The sequence below is a fragment of the Manacus vitellinus genome, unplaced genomic scaffold, assembly GCF_001715985.3.
Source record: "Manacus vitellinus isolate BGI_N305 unplaced genomic scaffold, ASM171598v3 scaffold_0_pilon, whole genome shotgun sequence".
In the NCBI taxonomy this organism is placed as follows: Eukaryota; Metazoa; Chordata; class Aves; order Passeriformes; family Pipridae; genus Manacus; species Manacus vitellinus.
The window spans coordinates 5,026,103-5,042,514 of NW_021938789.1; the positions used below are offsets into that span (position 1 = coordinate 5,026,103).

The 16,412-nt window shown below is 39.2% G+C and overlaps 1 protein-coding gene across 9 annotated transcripts in view; it reads left to right on the forward strand.

The window, feature by feature from the left end:
- ABLIM2 (actin binding LIM protein family member 2) overlaps positions 1-16,412 on the forward strand; it is a 140,855-nt gene that overhangs the window by 48,835 nt on the left and 75,608 nt on the right. For all 9 annotated transcript variants that reach the window (XM_029960349.1, XM_029960332.1, XM_029960338.1 and 6 more), the window contains exons 3-4: positions 2,848-3,031; positions 13,044-13,159. In XM_029960349.1, coding sequence (XP_029816209.1) covers positions 2,848-3,031; positions 13,044-13,159 — 300 coding nt within the window. The remainder of the gene's footprint in view (positions 1-2,847; positions 3,032-13,043; positions 13,160-16,412) is intronic.

The following is a 16,412-nucleotide window of genomic DNA, read 5'->3' on the forward strand; positions in this document are numbered from 1 at the left end:
CCCCATGGCAGAGGGTTTGGAACTAGATGATCTTTAAGGTCCCTTCCAAGCAAATCCATCCTAGGATTCTAAGATTCTGCTGTTCAAATGAATATGGAGGAATTTGTGTTCTTCCATAGTGAATTCAGCCACTCTTTGCATATAGGGAGGCTGAAGGGATGGTGATGCAGACAGGGGCCTGATGAGATGATGCCAAAATCTGCTTTTATTTTGAAGTCCCAATGACTTGTTTTTCTGTCTCTCTTTGGGTAAGTTTCACTGCATGGTTTCTTGAGAAGGCAGGATTAAGTGCATTAGTGCAAACTGCTTTGGAGCAATACACAACTTTGGAGTAGTTGTAACCTTGGTGACAGCACAGAAAAAAGCAGATATCTTCAGGGTGAGACAAAGTGTCACCAAATGCCAGTGGCAGAACTGTTGCCAATCCCACCTGCCCCAAACACTGCACCAGGGCCTTGTTAGCAGCCGTGAGACAGAGCCTGCCTGCCTTCCATTTAGGGCCCACATCAGCATTAAAAACATATAGATTTGCTTGTGCTTACAGCTCATTTTAGCTGGTGAACAGTGGCAAAAGTGTACAACAGAGAAGTGGCAGATAATTTGTTGGTAGGCTATCAACTCATCTTCTTTGTGTCATGGAAACCTAGGTCCAAGTCCCTCTGGGGTGATGCAGACCAAAATGTGTTGATCATTGCCTACCTTGTTGCTCACAGCAGTTCTTGGTGCCTTTGTCCAGGTGCACTACAGTAAGATGTGCCACTACGGGCATAAAGAAACATATATAGGGACATAACCCCTCCTTTCTCACTTCAGGAAACCAATTATGTCCTTTACCTTTTTTCTCTTATGATCCACTCTGCAAGTTTAAACACTGTCTGATATAGTTTGAAACTACTCTAGGGCATCATTAGTATCAGTTCAGCATGCTGTTCAGCATCATCTTAAATCCATAGTTGATCTGTGCTTCTGTCACACCAGTATATACCTAGGTGAAATATATAGGCTGAAAGAAACTCATGATATTCAGCAAGTCATGCTGGGTTTTTTGAAAGTCTGTTTAAAAAGCACATCCTTAGCAAAAATTAGGACAAGGGTGAGAAATAAAAATGTTAAAGCAAATATGTAAAGCCTGTGAGATAAAGTACATGAACAATGAAATGCAAGATAAATCATCTAATCCCTAGTTGTTGTCCATGGTATGTGCAATATAATTGGAATTGTTTTGACTTAGAAGAAAGATTAATTAAGCCATAGTTCTTCAATTCTTGACCATGCACTAATACAGTTTCAGCATGATTGTTGTTTTCTGTCACCTAGTGATTGAGACCATCTACAGGGAGAATGATGAGAACTTAAATGCCCACTCAGGGTTTAAAGAGGGCCTTGAGCCCAGCCCTGCTGTGCTATGGTTAAGAAATATGATAAAAAAGGGGTGGGTGATTGTATGTGTTTTTGAATGAATGTTCAGGATCCTGTGCTTTCTTGGGGTTTCTGTGTTCTGTGTGTTATTTTGTGCCTTGAGCATTCCTGCTGGACTAATTTCTCGTAGTTTAGGTGCAAGATGACTGATTCTGTCATTGCAAACAGGCTTTAGTGGGAGTTGACATTTAAAAACCAAAGTGCCTGTGGACTCCCAGGTACCTAAGCAGAAATCTCAATGTTCAACTTTAGAAGTGTGGATGCTTCTGCTATTTTGGGACGAAGGCATTGAACAACATTGCAGTGTTTTGTACATGCAGCCCAAATTTGATAAGCAATGTTCCCACTCTTCTTCTGTACTGTATGTGAGTAGTGACAGTGCCGCAGTTCTGTTCAGCGTTGTTTGACTGGAAGCATCATTTGCTGATGGAAACACATTCCTAAATGAACACCCCCAGGAGCAGAAGTATATAGTAACAAGTATGATGCTGTGACTTGGAGTAAAGTAGTAGTCAGCACAGCAGCAGAATCACCATTTTGAAGTCCAATTCTCCTTATATAAATCAAATCAAGTCTGTTTTTAAGGATTCTGGTCCATATGGATGAGGATCATCTTCTACATCTCTGTGTACTTCTATATGACTTCACCAGACCATTGTATCTCTCCCATCTTAAAATGTTCTTAAAATACCAGCCTAGCTCCATCCTTGTTGCAACAGAGAAAGCCCCTGAATAGTCTTACAAGTCTTTGGTTGATCAACATTAACCCTTTCCTACAGATTTAGCTTAAAAAATAGAAATTGAAAGGTAGGATTAAAACTCTACTTTTACCAGGAGCAGATGGTTCTGGAGGTGCCTCCAGTTCATGCTTGGTGAGTGATATTTATCAGGTGAATGTAAGATCTGATTAAAAAAAAGGATCCCGTAACCTTGTGGAAGATTACAGCAGTTGCCATGTGCATCAGATCACCTGTTTAGAGAGAGCAGTATTTTAACCACTCTTGTGTCCAGGAGGAATATCAGACACCTGTAATCTGTCAGAGAAGTTTCTTTGTAACACTGGAGCTTTAGATTTTGAAGGTTTATATCCTTTATGCATTTCCTTTAACCTCTTAAATATGTTGGGTGTTGTATATGCTAACCCTGAACTCAGCTCCTACGGACCTTAACTTTGTACTTGTAGCCACTGCACTGAAGTTAATATTTTTACATGAAATAAATCCAAACTATTAATGTACAAAATACATGACTGATGTAATTTACTGTAAAAGTAGTGATTTTCAGATGCATAGCTGTTCTGTGATCATAAATCTGTTTGATGAAGAGCTTAAATATTCCACTAGGAACCAGAGATGAAAAATCAGAATTGTGTTAGATCATGAGCTTTGCTTTTTCAGCCTGCTGAGTCTGCATTTTCTCTTTCTGCAGCTTGTGGATGTGACCTGGCTCAAGGAGGATTTTTTGTGAGACAGGGAGACTACATCTGTACTTTGGACTACCAGAGACTCTATGGCACACGGTGCTTCAGTTGTGATCAATTCATTGAGGGAGAAGTGGTCTCAGCACTGGGCAAAACCTATCACCCGGACTGTTTTGTGTGTGCTGTCTGCAGGTATGTTTTCTACATGAAGTTCTGTTTCATTTAAAAGCTAGATTTTGAAAGAGGGATGCCAGGCATTCAAACCTATAGCCTATAGATGGGAAAAAAAAAAAGTTCTGCTTTCTGTTATCCACTCCTTAAAAAATTGCAAAACTAAAAAAAAAAAAAAAAAAAAAAAAAAAAAAATCTGCAAACTTTGAGTACCTCCCTTTTTTCCAAATGTTTTTTTCTGGTTTGTGGTATCTTATGTCTGAGGTTTTCAAAGTACTTTAAAAACTGCCACTGCCTTTACCGTCAGACCTTTTGTCCCAAATGTTGCCTCATTTTTCTGGTGTCTACTGTTTCGTCAGTTGTTGACTGAACTTACAAAGGATTCCAGTGCCAGTGGCTCTCTTCGGTGAGCCAGCTGGACACTGTATTAATAGATTTAAAGTGAAGTTTCACAGTGCTTCTTCCCAGAAACTTCAAGAGCCATTTAAAATAGGACAGAAAGGTCCTGGGCTCAGGAACACGTGTTGGATTTCACCAAGGATCTCCATGAGCCATGAGCGTGACAAGTGACACAGCATCTGAGCTTTTTCCCCAGTAAACCCCAGTGTAGTTCAGGGGGATCATTTCCCACGCAGGTCACAGACCCAGCACTACAAGCGACTGATGTTTTCCATTTGACCTACATCATAATCCTCTTGTATGGAAATAGCACAAACAAATCTATTGAAGACTTGGGCAAGAAGCCTGAAGTCCACTAAACCTTCAGGAAATGTAATGTTACAGGATTTTATAGCAAATGAAAATGCTGCAGTAATTTTTCTGGCCTTTATCGGTACAAGAAAAGTAACCCTGCTTTGAAAGGGAAAGCACAACGAGGCACTGATGCACCATGTCTATGTCCTGGTGGCTCATGCAGGTGACTGTGCAGTCCAAAACCAGTGTGTCTGTGTCGCTGTGGCCGTCTGCCACCCAAACCTACCTGGCCTGTGGGGCTGCCGAGCTCAGGTGTCCTCCTGTGCTGACGTAGAAGCAGGACTTCAAATTCCACAACAGCTGTGGTCATGGCAGGATCTCGATTTAATAAAGCAATTGCAGGAATAATTAAATAGCCATGCTAAGGGGAAGACTCGTGAGATTGACAAGGCTTTATTATATTAAATTTTGGCCAAGTTTTGCTGTGTCTAATAGGACATCTTTTCTTTTTGGATACTTTAAACAAACATGAAAAGCAAAGGTAACAGAAAAGGCTAAATTTTTTTTTTATTTTTCTTTTTTTAACAGGAGGAAAAATTATTTCAAATGGATCTCATAAGTGAGATCTGACTGCAAGTGCTCTTGGCCTGCAGCCTGGCAGTGTTACAGCCCTTCTACACATGAGCACAGCTAATTCTTGGTACCTTTATTCTTAGTGCAAGTACCTTCTGTAAAGCAAGGTACTTCTTCGTTTAAGAGAAATCAAAAAACTGGTTGATTCTGTTTTTCCTGTTAAATGCACTTGTATCCTCAACCACACCCCTAGGGCTTAGCGTTGAAGCATAAATTATTTACCTGTGTGTTACTGTACTTAGCAGCTTGATACCTAACTGCTTTCAGTCAGGCTGTTGGATACACTAACTCCTGCTGTATTTATCAGTCCTTCAGCTGATGGTTTGGAGCTTGGTGGTACAATTTGTCTCATCTCCCTGGAAATTTGGAATAATTTTCTTGATTACTAAACTATTTATTTTTAAGTATCTAAGAATTCAAGTGAGCTGAATTGCAGTACTGTGAAATTCATACTACAAATATCATGTGTGGTGAAGCTTTTAAAAATGAAGTTCCCGATACAGTAATATTGTAGCCTAATGTTCTGTATAACTAAATAGTTGTATTAAATGCTATTTCACTGTTTCTAATTATTGCTATTGAAAACTTCAGTAGAGAGACCCAGATTTCCTTCTGTTGCTTTCCTTAGCAGGACACACAAATTCATATTGTCTTCATCAGAGCCAGCTAATGCCCTGCTGACTAGCAGGATTCAATTAGTGTCTCCCAGGGGGGTTGTAACACTGATTTGTGGTGCAGAGCAACAGAAGAATCCTGTCATCTGTTTATAGGCTTTAAATCAGCACTGCTTCGATTACCTGGGTCATTGCAAGCCACACATAACTTATGTTTTTTATGGTAAAGAATGTCCTATCTAAATATCATCAGCATTTATTTTATTGAGTGACATCCTCAGTAAAAATAAGGTGAGCAGACTATAAATACATGTGATTAAGCAAAAAAAAGAACTTATTTGTTTGTTTAAAAAAACAGTGATATTAAAAGGAAAGAAAATTAGAGCCATTTGATTTTGCGTACAGGATTGTAAAACCCTCTACCGTGGCATTTCCTTGGGTGGGAAGAGTCAGGAGAACCATTTGTGTCCTCCTTTCTTATAGATGGGCAGAAGCCTTAAGTACTGGGCCAAAGCACACTGTCTGAAGCAGTTGGCCCATGATGCATCTGGCATTGTCTTTTATAGCTGGACTTTAATGTGGGTGCTGTGTTAGAAACCTGACTTCCAGAATGGTGTGGACTTGAGAGGTGGTGACTGCCTGCCAGTGGGGCTGATCCTGCTCTCATGGAAACCAAGCCAGGCTCTTACCATCTTCAGCATGAAAACACTGGCAGCAGAAGGCACTTTACACTCATGACACGTGTCTCCAGAATGTTGCAGGATTGTTAAATACCTTAAATGAGCACTTCTACAACCCATATATTTCTGTAGCTGCTAAAGTAACACTTTTAAGTTGTTTTTACATTGAATAGTAAACCAGTGACAGTAGCAACTCCTTTTTTTCTTATTTTCAGAGAAGACAAGATTTGAATAGAAACAAGTGGGAAGTGTATATTACTTCAGATGGTAGCAGCAGTGAGAAAATCTAGCTAGCTGGAGCAGTGGGAAAAAGTCCATAATCCAAACCCACTTGTCTCCTGGAGCTCCTGATATTACTACTGTTGCATGCCACATGGCCCAGAGCTTTATTCCCTGGTACCCTCTTCAGTGCATTCATAAACTGCTCCCCTACGCTGTGAAAAAGCTGTTGTGTCAGAAACCTAGCTCATCCCTGGGCATCCTTTGGGAGTCAGATGCTCTTGCCCAGGACTTCCACAAGTCAAAATCTGAAAAAAAATGAATTGGTATTCAGAGAAAAACTATTAAAAGTACAGTTTAATGTGCCATTCTATTTGATTGTTTCTCTCTATCTTGTTTTGACCAGGTGGCTCTTAAAAAAATTCAGGTTTTAATTGCATGTTTGCTCTGCTGGCATAAATCCCTTCTTCTTCCAGTGCTGTTCATAGTCTAGTGAAACTGTTGTGGTTTTTGATGATAATGCCTAAAACTAGGAATGAGTGGAAGAATAACAACATAGCCTGAAAACTGTTGCAGATTAAATACTTACGGTGAATTCCCAGGAAGTGGGTGAGCAATCTTACTCTTGCAGCTTCATTAATTGGAAGGAGCTGTGTCCTCCAGAGGGTTGCCAAAGACATTGCCTCCAAAAGCTTCACGTGTTTGTAAAAGTGAAACAGAAAGAGGGAGAAAACTGAAGCTGGCTGTAGCAATAGAAGCTGAGGTTTATTAAAATTCTGCACGTACTTCTTATGTGGCTGTCAGAGACAGGACAGTGTGGCTCTTATGCAGGATGGGAAGGGGCAGGGCACTGAGTTTTCCAAAAAGAAATGTGTTGTCATATCGGTGATAATACTTCTAAAAACAGAATTTTCAGGAGACGTCTTAGTGTGTTAATAAGTTAGATTCATTAAGCATATGTATGGTTTGTATAATGTTGTATAATGTTGAAATCACATAGGCTCTGATTTCAATGTTACTGATGAGCTGGAGTTTGGTTTTATGGGTTAATATATTTAGTAAAGTTGGGGGGGAGGGTATGCACCCAGCTGGAGGAGTGTATATAATAGTTATCTGCTAAATTTCAATATTCTTATAGCTAAAAGTTGAAAAAAATTGTGACATGTAAATGGTAAAGAGAGAAGGACAACTTTTCTCTCTGGTGAATAGATGAGCACATCTAGGTCAATAAGAAGACAGGTTAGTGTTTGCTTTATAAAATTTGGATATCTAAGTTATGTGTTTTTCTGAGTTTAGAAAGTTTTCTCTTGAAACAGCAGATTGACAGAAGCTGAAAATGTGCCATGTAGAGGCTAACAGTGTATGGAGTGGCAAGAGGCAGCTACATATAGTCTTCAAGGGGTTTTGTGCCAAACTCAGATCTAAAACTGCTCTCAACAAATTTATATTTTTACTATCTTCAAGAAGGTAATTCACTGTTGCCAGGCAGTTTTGTTTTTTTTTCAACAAAGAATTTTGTAGTCCTGCATATAACACTGCTATTTCTAGAAAGAAGCTGAGATCTTTTGTGTAGGTATGCTTTAGGAAACTAGCATAATACTGAAAATTAGAAGTTCAAATTCAGTTCATTCTTAAACATGGCGATGATGTCAGACTTTTTGAATATGCTAAAGCTTTTTAATTGTTCGCTTTTTGTAGGGATGCTGAATTTGGAAAGGGTTTGTTTCCCACTTAAGCAGTACCAGGTGCTTCTTAAGGCATCTCATGAAGTGGTCTTCTTCATCTGGATGTTGAGACCAAGATTTTGAAATCAGACTGAGTGTTCTTGGCATTTTGATTCTAACCCAAATATATTTATTAATATATAGTTCTTTGTGAACAAAGGAGTGGTGTTGTGCAGCTCTTCAGGTTTAGGCTCTGTTGCTCTTCAGGGGAAGAGTCTGGGATATAAGTCCTATGAGGAGTGGCTGAGGGTACTGGAGTTATTTAGTTGGGACAAAAGATGGCTCAGGGGAGACCTTATTGCTCCACAACTACCTTCAAGGAGGTTGTAGTGAGGTGGGAGTCAGCCTCTTTTCCCAGAGATAGGACAAGAGGAATTGTCTTTAAGTTGCGCCAAGGGAGGTTCAGGTTGGATATTAGGAAAAGTTTTTTCACTGAAAGGGGTGGTTAAGCATTGGAACAGGCTGCCCAGGGAAATGGTGGAGTCACCATCCCTGGAAGCATCCAAAACCCAAGTAAACATGACACTACATGACATTGTTTAGTGGGCATGGTGGTATTCCATCAAAGATGGGACTTGATGATCTTGGAGGTCTTTTCCAACCTTAATGATTCCAGGATTCCATGATTCTGTATGGAGCGTACCTATAGCCCTAGAGTAACGTCAGATGGGAGGGATCTGTGAGGCTCCTGTGGTCCAGCCCCTGGCTTAAAGCAAGTCCAGTTTGAGCAGGCTGCTGATGGCATTCATTTAATATATTTCTGATGATGGAGATCCAACAGACTCTGAACAGTGTGTTCCAGCATTGAACAAGCTCAATTTTTTTTCCTTATATTGAGTTGTCATTTCCCATGTTCCAGCTTATGTCTGCTGCCTCTTGTCCTTTCGCTCTGTGCCTTTGAGAAGAGCATGGCTCCAATTCCGTATGCACATCATCAGGCAGTTTTAGACAGCAATAAGATCTCCCCTGAGCATTTTAAGGCTACACAGGTGCATCTCCTGCAGCCCTTGTCCATGTGTCCCGTGCTGCAGCTCTGGACCTGGACACCTTCCCTCATCTCCCCCCAGTAAATCTTGTCCTGAGGAGCCCAAGATGGTACCACTGCAGTCTCTTAAATAAGGAACAGAAGGGAAGATCTCATGCCTGGACCTGCTGACTACACTGATGCATCCCAGGATTTGGTTGGCCTTCTTTGCTGCAGGGACACTCAGCAGGCTCATATCCAATATGGTGTCCACCAGGACCACTACATCTTTTTATGCTTTTCAGCTGATTAACCCCTGTGGTGTACTGGTGTATGGGGTTGTTCTTCCCTGGTTTGAGGACTTAGCATTTGCCCTGGGTAAAATTCATGTAGACAGTAGATAGCACATAATATCTACTTTGTATTATCAGTTTTAACCCCCTGGGTCGAATTTGTCCCTATGGAGCAACCTTGAGGGATGTGATTGTACCAGGTACAAGTTAGAGCAGAATTTGATCCTTAGGTCCTTAGGTTGCAGTCTGACATTACACCTGACCTAGTGTAACTGCAGTCAGCTACTGAAATTAATAGCTTTGCTCTCCCCACAGCCCTGACAGTATATGCTTCTGTTAATTTTTGTATATCAAATTTAGTTGACTGTTCAGCCGCAGAGTCAGACTGGCAGTATAAAGAATAGAAGGCCATCTATCTGCTCTGAATAAAACTTAATATTTTCTTTTGTCCCAGAAAGCTTGAAATGACTTGCCCACAGCTGCATAGATTGAGGCATGGTGCAAAAAAGGACAAGACAAGGACCTGACTGTCAGCACACAGTTAACCCTGGATTAGGCTGATGATGATTTGATGTTTTACAATATAATTTTTTTTATGACCTCTAATTTTTTTCTGGGTTTACAAATATTGTAGGCAGATTGCTAAAACAAAATTCATTGGGAAATGAATCATAGATGTGTTAAAATTCTACAAACCATTTCAGAGAGCTACTTTAAAGATGCTCTTAATTCTCATTTTAAAAATAGATTATCCAACTGTGAAAATCTCACTGAATATTTATTAAAGGATAAATAGCTAATTAAAACCCTGTCCTGGTTTCAGCAATACCTAACAATGTTCAGTGGGTGACTGGTGGTGAGATATCATTGCATTTGAAGGCAGATACACTGTTCTTACCCTAAAATTCTATATATAGTCCTGCTCACAAGTTAAAGAGCTCAGAAACTGAAACCTTGTTAATTGACTGATACCACCTTCTGTTGTGCCTTCACTCCTACTGGCGTTGAAATTCTCAAGCAGAGCTGCTTGTGAAAGGGAGAGGTCAGCTGTTACAGAAATACTGACAAATGTGTTGGATATGAATTCTGGATTCCCAGTGAACATGACAGTGAAGCAAACTCTGAGACTTATTTATGGGTTTGGAAGACCTGTGAGGGAAGGATATATCTGTCTGTACCTTCCTTTCCAAGGAAGATTTTTTTGGCGGTTTTCTAGGTTGAACATGTTTGGTTTCCCACACAAGGTATCTTGCAGATTTGGAAAACAATAAAGAATCGAAATTATTGCCCTGTCCCATTGGAATGGAAGGGCACTGTGATTAGCTACTAAACTCTTAGAAAATAAACCAAGTATGATGTGTTTATGGCCTAGGAAAGCCCCCACATGCCGTGCCCTCTGAGGAAACTCTGTGACATGCTGTGGTGCCTGTGAGCTTTGGTGTGTTTGTAGGTGTCATCTACCTGGTTCTGTCTTTGAACCGTAGGAGGTCAGTTATCATATTCTTCCCTTCCAGTTTTAACTTATTTCTTTTTAGATTGTCTAGTTGCTTAATGTAGATGAGCCAGTTCTAAGTGGTCAGTCCCTGCTTCTAGTTTACTTGCTGCTTGGTGCATCTGTTTAAGATGGGCTTCTCTGTTCAGCTGGAAGTTCAGCTGGATCTTTATTAGGCATATCTCTGAGTCAATAAGATATATTAACCTCACCTCTGACTACTGCTCTTAATATACCAGACTGCTCAGTAGTCATGGTCATTCTTTAGAGCAGTGAATTGCTCACAGCTCCCAGTACATCACCATCCCCAGGATTATTAATGGTGCAAAGCCTTCTGTTTTACTGAGACATCTCATGAGAGCCTGGTTGGGTCATTAGCTGAGTCCCAGTCTTGGTGTCCATACAGACTTTGGCAAAACACTGTTGAAGGTAATATCCTGCCCAGGGCATGCAATTGTGCATAAGAATGAAAGATGCCAGAGTAGTTGTGTGGCAGTGAGTGTAGTGTGATTGTATCAGTGGAGCAGGTTACTGGTTTTGTGGGGGTTTAATCTGGAGCAGATTATCAGTGTTTATAATAACTCTATGTCTATCTGTAAATCAAGGTGAGATGTCTTCTTGAAAACACGTAGGAGATCAATTACAAGTTCTTGTCTCAGTTCTGGAACAGTTGACATGCCTTGGCTTGTGTCTTTCCATGTCAATTAATAGTGCTAAGTTGTAGACTAGATTCTGTAATATTTTGTTACAATGAAGACGTGATTAAATGGTTTCTTTCACATTGGCAGTAGAAAACTAGGACAACATTTTAATTATATTACTCCATTTTTGAGACAGTTTTTGGTAATTAGTCATTAATTTGTATTATCTGTATGGAATTATATCACATTTACTAATTTGTATTCAAATGTATGTACATTCATTTGAATAAATTCTGGATTGGACCAGATGAGCTGCAGAGGTCCTTTCCAAACTCAACTTTGTTGTGATGTTCATGAAAACCTTTTATTATTCCACGTATTAGAAGTTTCTCTGACTTCAAGAAATATAAAATTCTGTTACAAACAGTTATGACTAAAAATAATTATTTTTTCTTTACATAAGACATGAGCTTGCTGCTGCTGGATTGCTGCAAGACAGGACAGACTTACTCACTAGAGTGTGGCTCCATCACATCCTGTCTGTCACACTAGAGACAGTGTTGTCTTCTGATTAGGTTATTGACTAAAATTCATGGTAGAAAATCCTCTCCTAGACTGATGGAAATTCAGGACACCTAGCATGGCGTTGGGGCTGTTTATGCCAGAATCACACATGAAGCATTTAGTTGTGTCAAAGATCAAAACAATTTTAAAGTCTATTTCCATAAAATATTTTTCCTTGCCTTTAGGTAAGTGAGGAGGTTGCAAGTATTTGGAGTATAAAGTCATTAGCACAGGGAAAAGAAAAGGTGAAAATCAGAATTCATTATCAGATATCCAAAAATATAATAATATTTAAACTCCATGTGCCCTCATGATTTTTGAATTATTGCCAATGGTCCAAAATGGATGGCAGAGCTGAACACTTATTTAGCTGATTTCAAATAGATTTCAGTAACATTATATAGAAAGAAAGGACAGCATTGCTTTTGTTCTCTATCTTCATAATAAATTTCTTTTAAATGCAATTCAAATGTAGAATAAGCCTCTCACAGGTGGTTTAGGGAGCAAAATAATGTTTAATTTAGGAAGAAGTATCTGTACAGCTCTTGTAGTGAGACAACCTCTCGATTGGTATGAATTTGATAGCATTTGTGGGGAAATGCCATGCAGAGTTTTAATGAAATGCTAATGAAATAATCTGATCAGATGGAACTCACCATGAGGCAGAAGGTCTGTGTTATGTTTGTGCCCCACTTAAGCCATATTTTGATAGCTTGCTTGGGATTTAGTTGGACATGAGCTTTGGGTGGAGTGAAATGTGTTTCTAAATCCTCACCATCCTTTGCTGCATATGAAGTGATTTGTCCATCTGGTCCCCTTAGAGAAAAAACCTCAGCAGTTTCTGTGCCCAAACAAGAAAGCACACGGCGGAAAGCTTTTTGTTTTAAGGACATTGATAAAAAGGAAGGATTTAATTAAGTGTAAGGAGAGCTGTTGTTGAGTAGAGCAAACAAGTGTAGACACTGTGGGTTTTATAACTGGCATACGTTTTCTCCTTTGAATGTTCCACCAGCATTTGCTTTCGGAGCACATAGATTAAGAGAAGGACCTTGATATGGTAAAAGTTGGGAGGAAAAGTGCTGGTTTTTTAATGTAGAAAAGTCATCACTCTCATGTAGCATTTTAACAACATAAGAGCAGCCACATTTACCTGTACTTACTCCTTGTAATGCCAGTTTTATTTTCATTCTGTAACTGATCCTGTTAGCGATCAACCCTGGCCGATACTATGTTTCTTAGGTATACAAGGATTTGGTCTTGAGTGCTCATTGTGTTTTTGTATCTTTAGAGATTTATTTTTTTTTCCCTAAGAAGCTGTAGAATCTGAATTTGCAATTTTCTGTTTGATATGTCCCTTTGATACTTTAGCCTCCATGTGGCTGGAAAACCATGAACGAGAAGTGAGCAAGCAGAGAAAAAGAAGCCAGAGTAATAATCAGTTCTTAAATGGAAATATATTTAATTTCGATAAAGGCATGAGACTGTAACTGGTTTCCTTTTGTTTGCACTGTTGTAGGTTGCCTTTCCCTGCAGGCGACCGGGTAACTTTTAACGGGAAGGAGTGCATCTGCCAGAAATGTTCCCTGCCCCCTTCCAGCAGCACTGGTTCTTTCCCTGTACAGAACCTGCGGAGTAAGTAGAGATTTCTGCTGTTTTCAGTCTGTACTTCATGGTCTGCACAGGTTTAAGGAACAGAATTTTAAACCAATTTGTGTAGCTGGAACTTCTACCACTACGCTGCACAAGAGGTGTCATGAAATACAGTGTAGTCAAAATAGGTGAAAAAGTGTATGGTGGTTTTCCGAGAAAGTCTGATATTAAAAAGAAACACAGATGGTGTCATTACAGGATTTACAATACACAGACTGTCTCAAAAAATTTGGTTAGAACTGAACTAAATCAAATTATTCGGAGAAAAAAATAATATGGATGTTAATATTTTTGAGGATTTAGTCCAAGTCTGGCTAAAATAAAATCTAATGTGAGATTTAATAATTTTTAAGTGTTCCAGAAAATACAGTGACAGGACTGCATGGCTAGTTAGTACATAGGAAGGATTTAAATGTATGAAATGTGACCAGGGGACATTCGCCTTGACCTCGGTACTATTGTGTACTAGCAGAAGATACAAACACTACAAAGAAATGTCATCTTTTCACACCAGATTTTTTTTGCAGTAGATCATAGAGTGGTGGTGTTGCTTTGAACTCTGTTTCTTTGCTGTTTAGCTCATGAAGTGCTGCCATGCTCTAAGAACCCACAACCTTTACGTAATTAAACAGCAGCAACAATTCAATTAAACAACAAAGACAGAAATACTTTTATTGATTATCACATCAAGCTGGATTCAGCATGGCTGAGGATTGCTCATCTTCCTATAAGGAATCCAGCCCACTTCTGGGAGAAATCTCTCCCTTTTTATTCTGTTTTCTTTTTTCCCCCCACATTTCACTTCAGAAGTTTTCACCATCTCCTCTCTACATCTTCTCAGCAAAAGCTGCTGTGTGGATGCAGTGAGAGATGTTCTGCTGATTTTCTCTTGCTAATGCCATTCTCTTTTGGGGAGGGGATCACTCTCTCTCTTAGCTGCTTTCTCTACTCACCTAATCAAGAGGTGGATCATCCTTAGCCATCACTGCTGACCGCACTTGCAAATCCATACTTTAATGGCCCATCATCTGTTTGTCTCCTTGTCCTATGGGAAAAGTGCCTTTGACTTTAATGAACATTATTTACCTGGTTGAGTAACTGTCAGAACAAGTTCATTTGATTATCTGATACAGAGTCCTTTAATGTATTTACATTCCCTTTCTCTGTACTCATACACACACCATGGAGAGTTTTTCTTACATTGCACTTCCCCAGCTCTCTCGGGTCACTGCACCGAGTCTCCCCAGCACACTGGTACCTGTAAACCTCAGCAAACCACTTGCCTCTGAAGGAAACAGCACTGGAAGCATATGTTTGTAGCAAAACCTGACCTTGGAAAAGGAAGGTTTAGCCTTTCCTCAAATTAAAGCTCAAACATATTTATTTAAACCTCAAGTACATGTCTGCTTTAAATCTCACTAGAAATGGATGAAATCTTTCCAAGTGACAATACACAGAAAGTTAGTGAAATGTCTAAAAAGATAATAAAGAATTTGGCAACAATGAGATTAATATATAATATGTGAAAGAGCAATATGTAATACCACTTGTTTTCCAAACACTTAATCCTTAGGCTAGAACCAGTATTTCAGGAATAAACAAGCACTATCAGAGACACCCTGGTTGAACTGGAGAACTGAAAGTCCAGGATGGATGGCTGTAGCTATGCTAGATATTACATAAAGTGAATGGTGTATCTCCTTGTTTTAACAACAACTTTCTTGCAAAAGACCTTTAAAACAATTCTTTTTAATAGTGCATAAAAACATATGACTTTCAAGCAAGCTTATTCAAGGAACAATTAGTACGTTGACCCACCATTACACTGATTTTGTTCCTGTGTCAGAACTTCCTGATACGTACCATGTGTGCCGTTCATCAGCCTATTTATCTCGGTAATGCTTTCAGGACATCTCTTGGGACTCACTGAGATCCCAACATCTCTGCCCCCTCTGACCATCCTTCTATTTTCATCCTCCCATTTTGGTTCTGACCTCTTTTATGCGTTCCATTTGGAAGAGATGAAGAATGTGAGATACTTGCTTTTTTGTCTGAGTCCTTGAATTTTTTATTATTATATAAGTATCTACCTACCTGGTTTGTTTCATTTTATAAAACACTAGCTCTGAAAACCTCTTGTGACAGTGTTGATGTTGAAAGAGTATTCAGGAAAGAATATCAACATGTAGCAGCAAATTGATGTGTTCTGCAGAGTTATTGGTTGAAATTAGTTGAGTCACCAAAGGATGCTGCTTCCAAGATGGAAAGAAAAGGACGTCGCATCAGTAGGCACTGTTGGCATAGAAACCACAATATTTGTTTGTAATTATCTGGAATTTAACAGCAGTTGGGAATAAAAAAGTAGCTCCAAAAATGCATTTCTGTCCACCTAAGCTTAAACCAGATGAAAGGCGAATGACATCTGAGCACATGGTGTTTTATTCAGTTTATGAAATAAACCCTCAACCAGTGAGATTAAATTAGATTACCAGATGAATCCCCAGTGCAGGAGAGATCACAAGCAAATTTCTGATTGCAGTTAAACAATAGATACTACAGAATACTGCAGGGGCTAAATCCAGGCACACACCCAAATGTTCTTTTTTATTAGCAAAACTCAAATGTTCTGATCTGTGGTGCACACGCTTTTGTGCTAGGCTAGTTTCCACGTATTGGTGCTCTACAGGGTAACATTAGACACATTATTGCTCTCTTAATCCATTCCAAATCCACTAAAGGAAAATACGAACTATCCTTTATTGTTGTGCTCTCAGAAGTGAAAAATTTACAATTGCACTTACAGTGTCTCATTAGGGTCATGTAACCAACTAAATGGAATCTTAAATCAGAAAGTTTTTAAGAGGGCTATTCAAATGTTTTAATGACATTCTAGGTTTGGATTTCTTTCTTAATAACTAGATAAATCTTTTTTAATGCTTTTGTGTATCTTTCTCTCCGTGCAAGAGATTGTTGTGTTTTGGGGTTTTTTTCTCTTCTGGCATCTCTAAATGATTGTCTTTTGGGGTTTGTCTTTTCTCTAGCAGATTTTTGGTATGCCTGAAAAATTTCTAAAAATACTGGGTTTTTTTCCACATAAAATGGAAGCTATCTTTTGGAGGATTACAAGGATTACTGAGATATTGATACTAGAATCAGTTTATCACTGGTACTTATCCCTATTTTTTCACATATTCTGACTATTTTAACATTTAGTAAGAAAACTATACGTAGACAG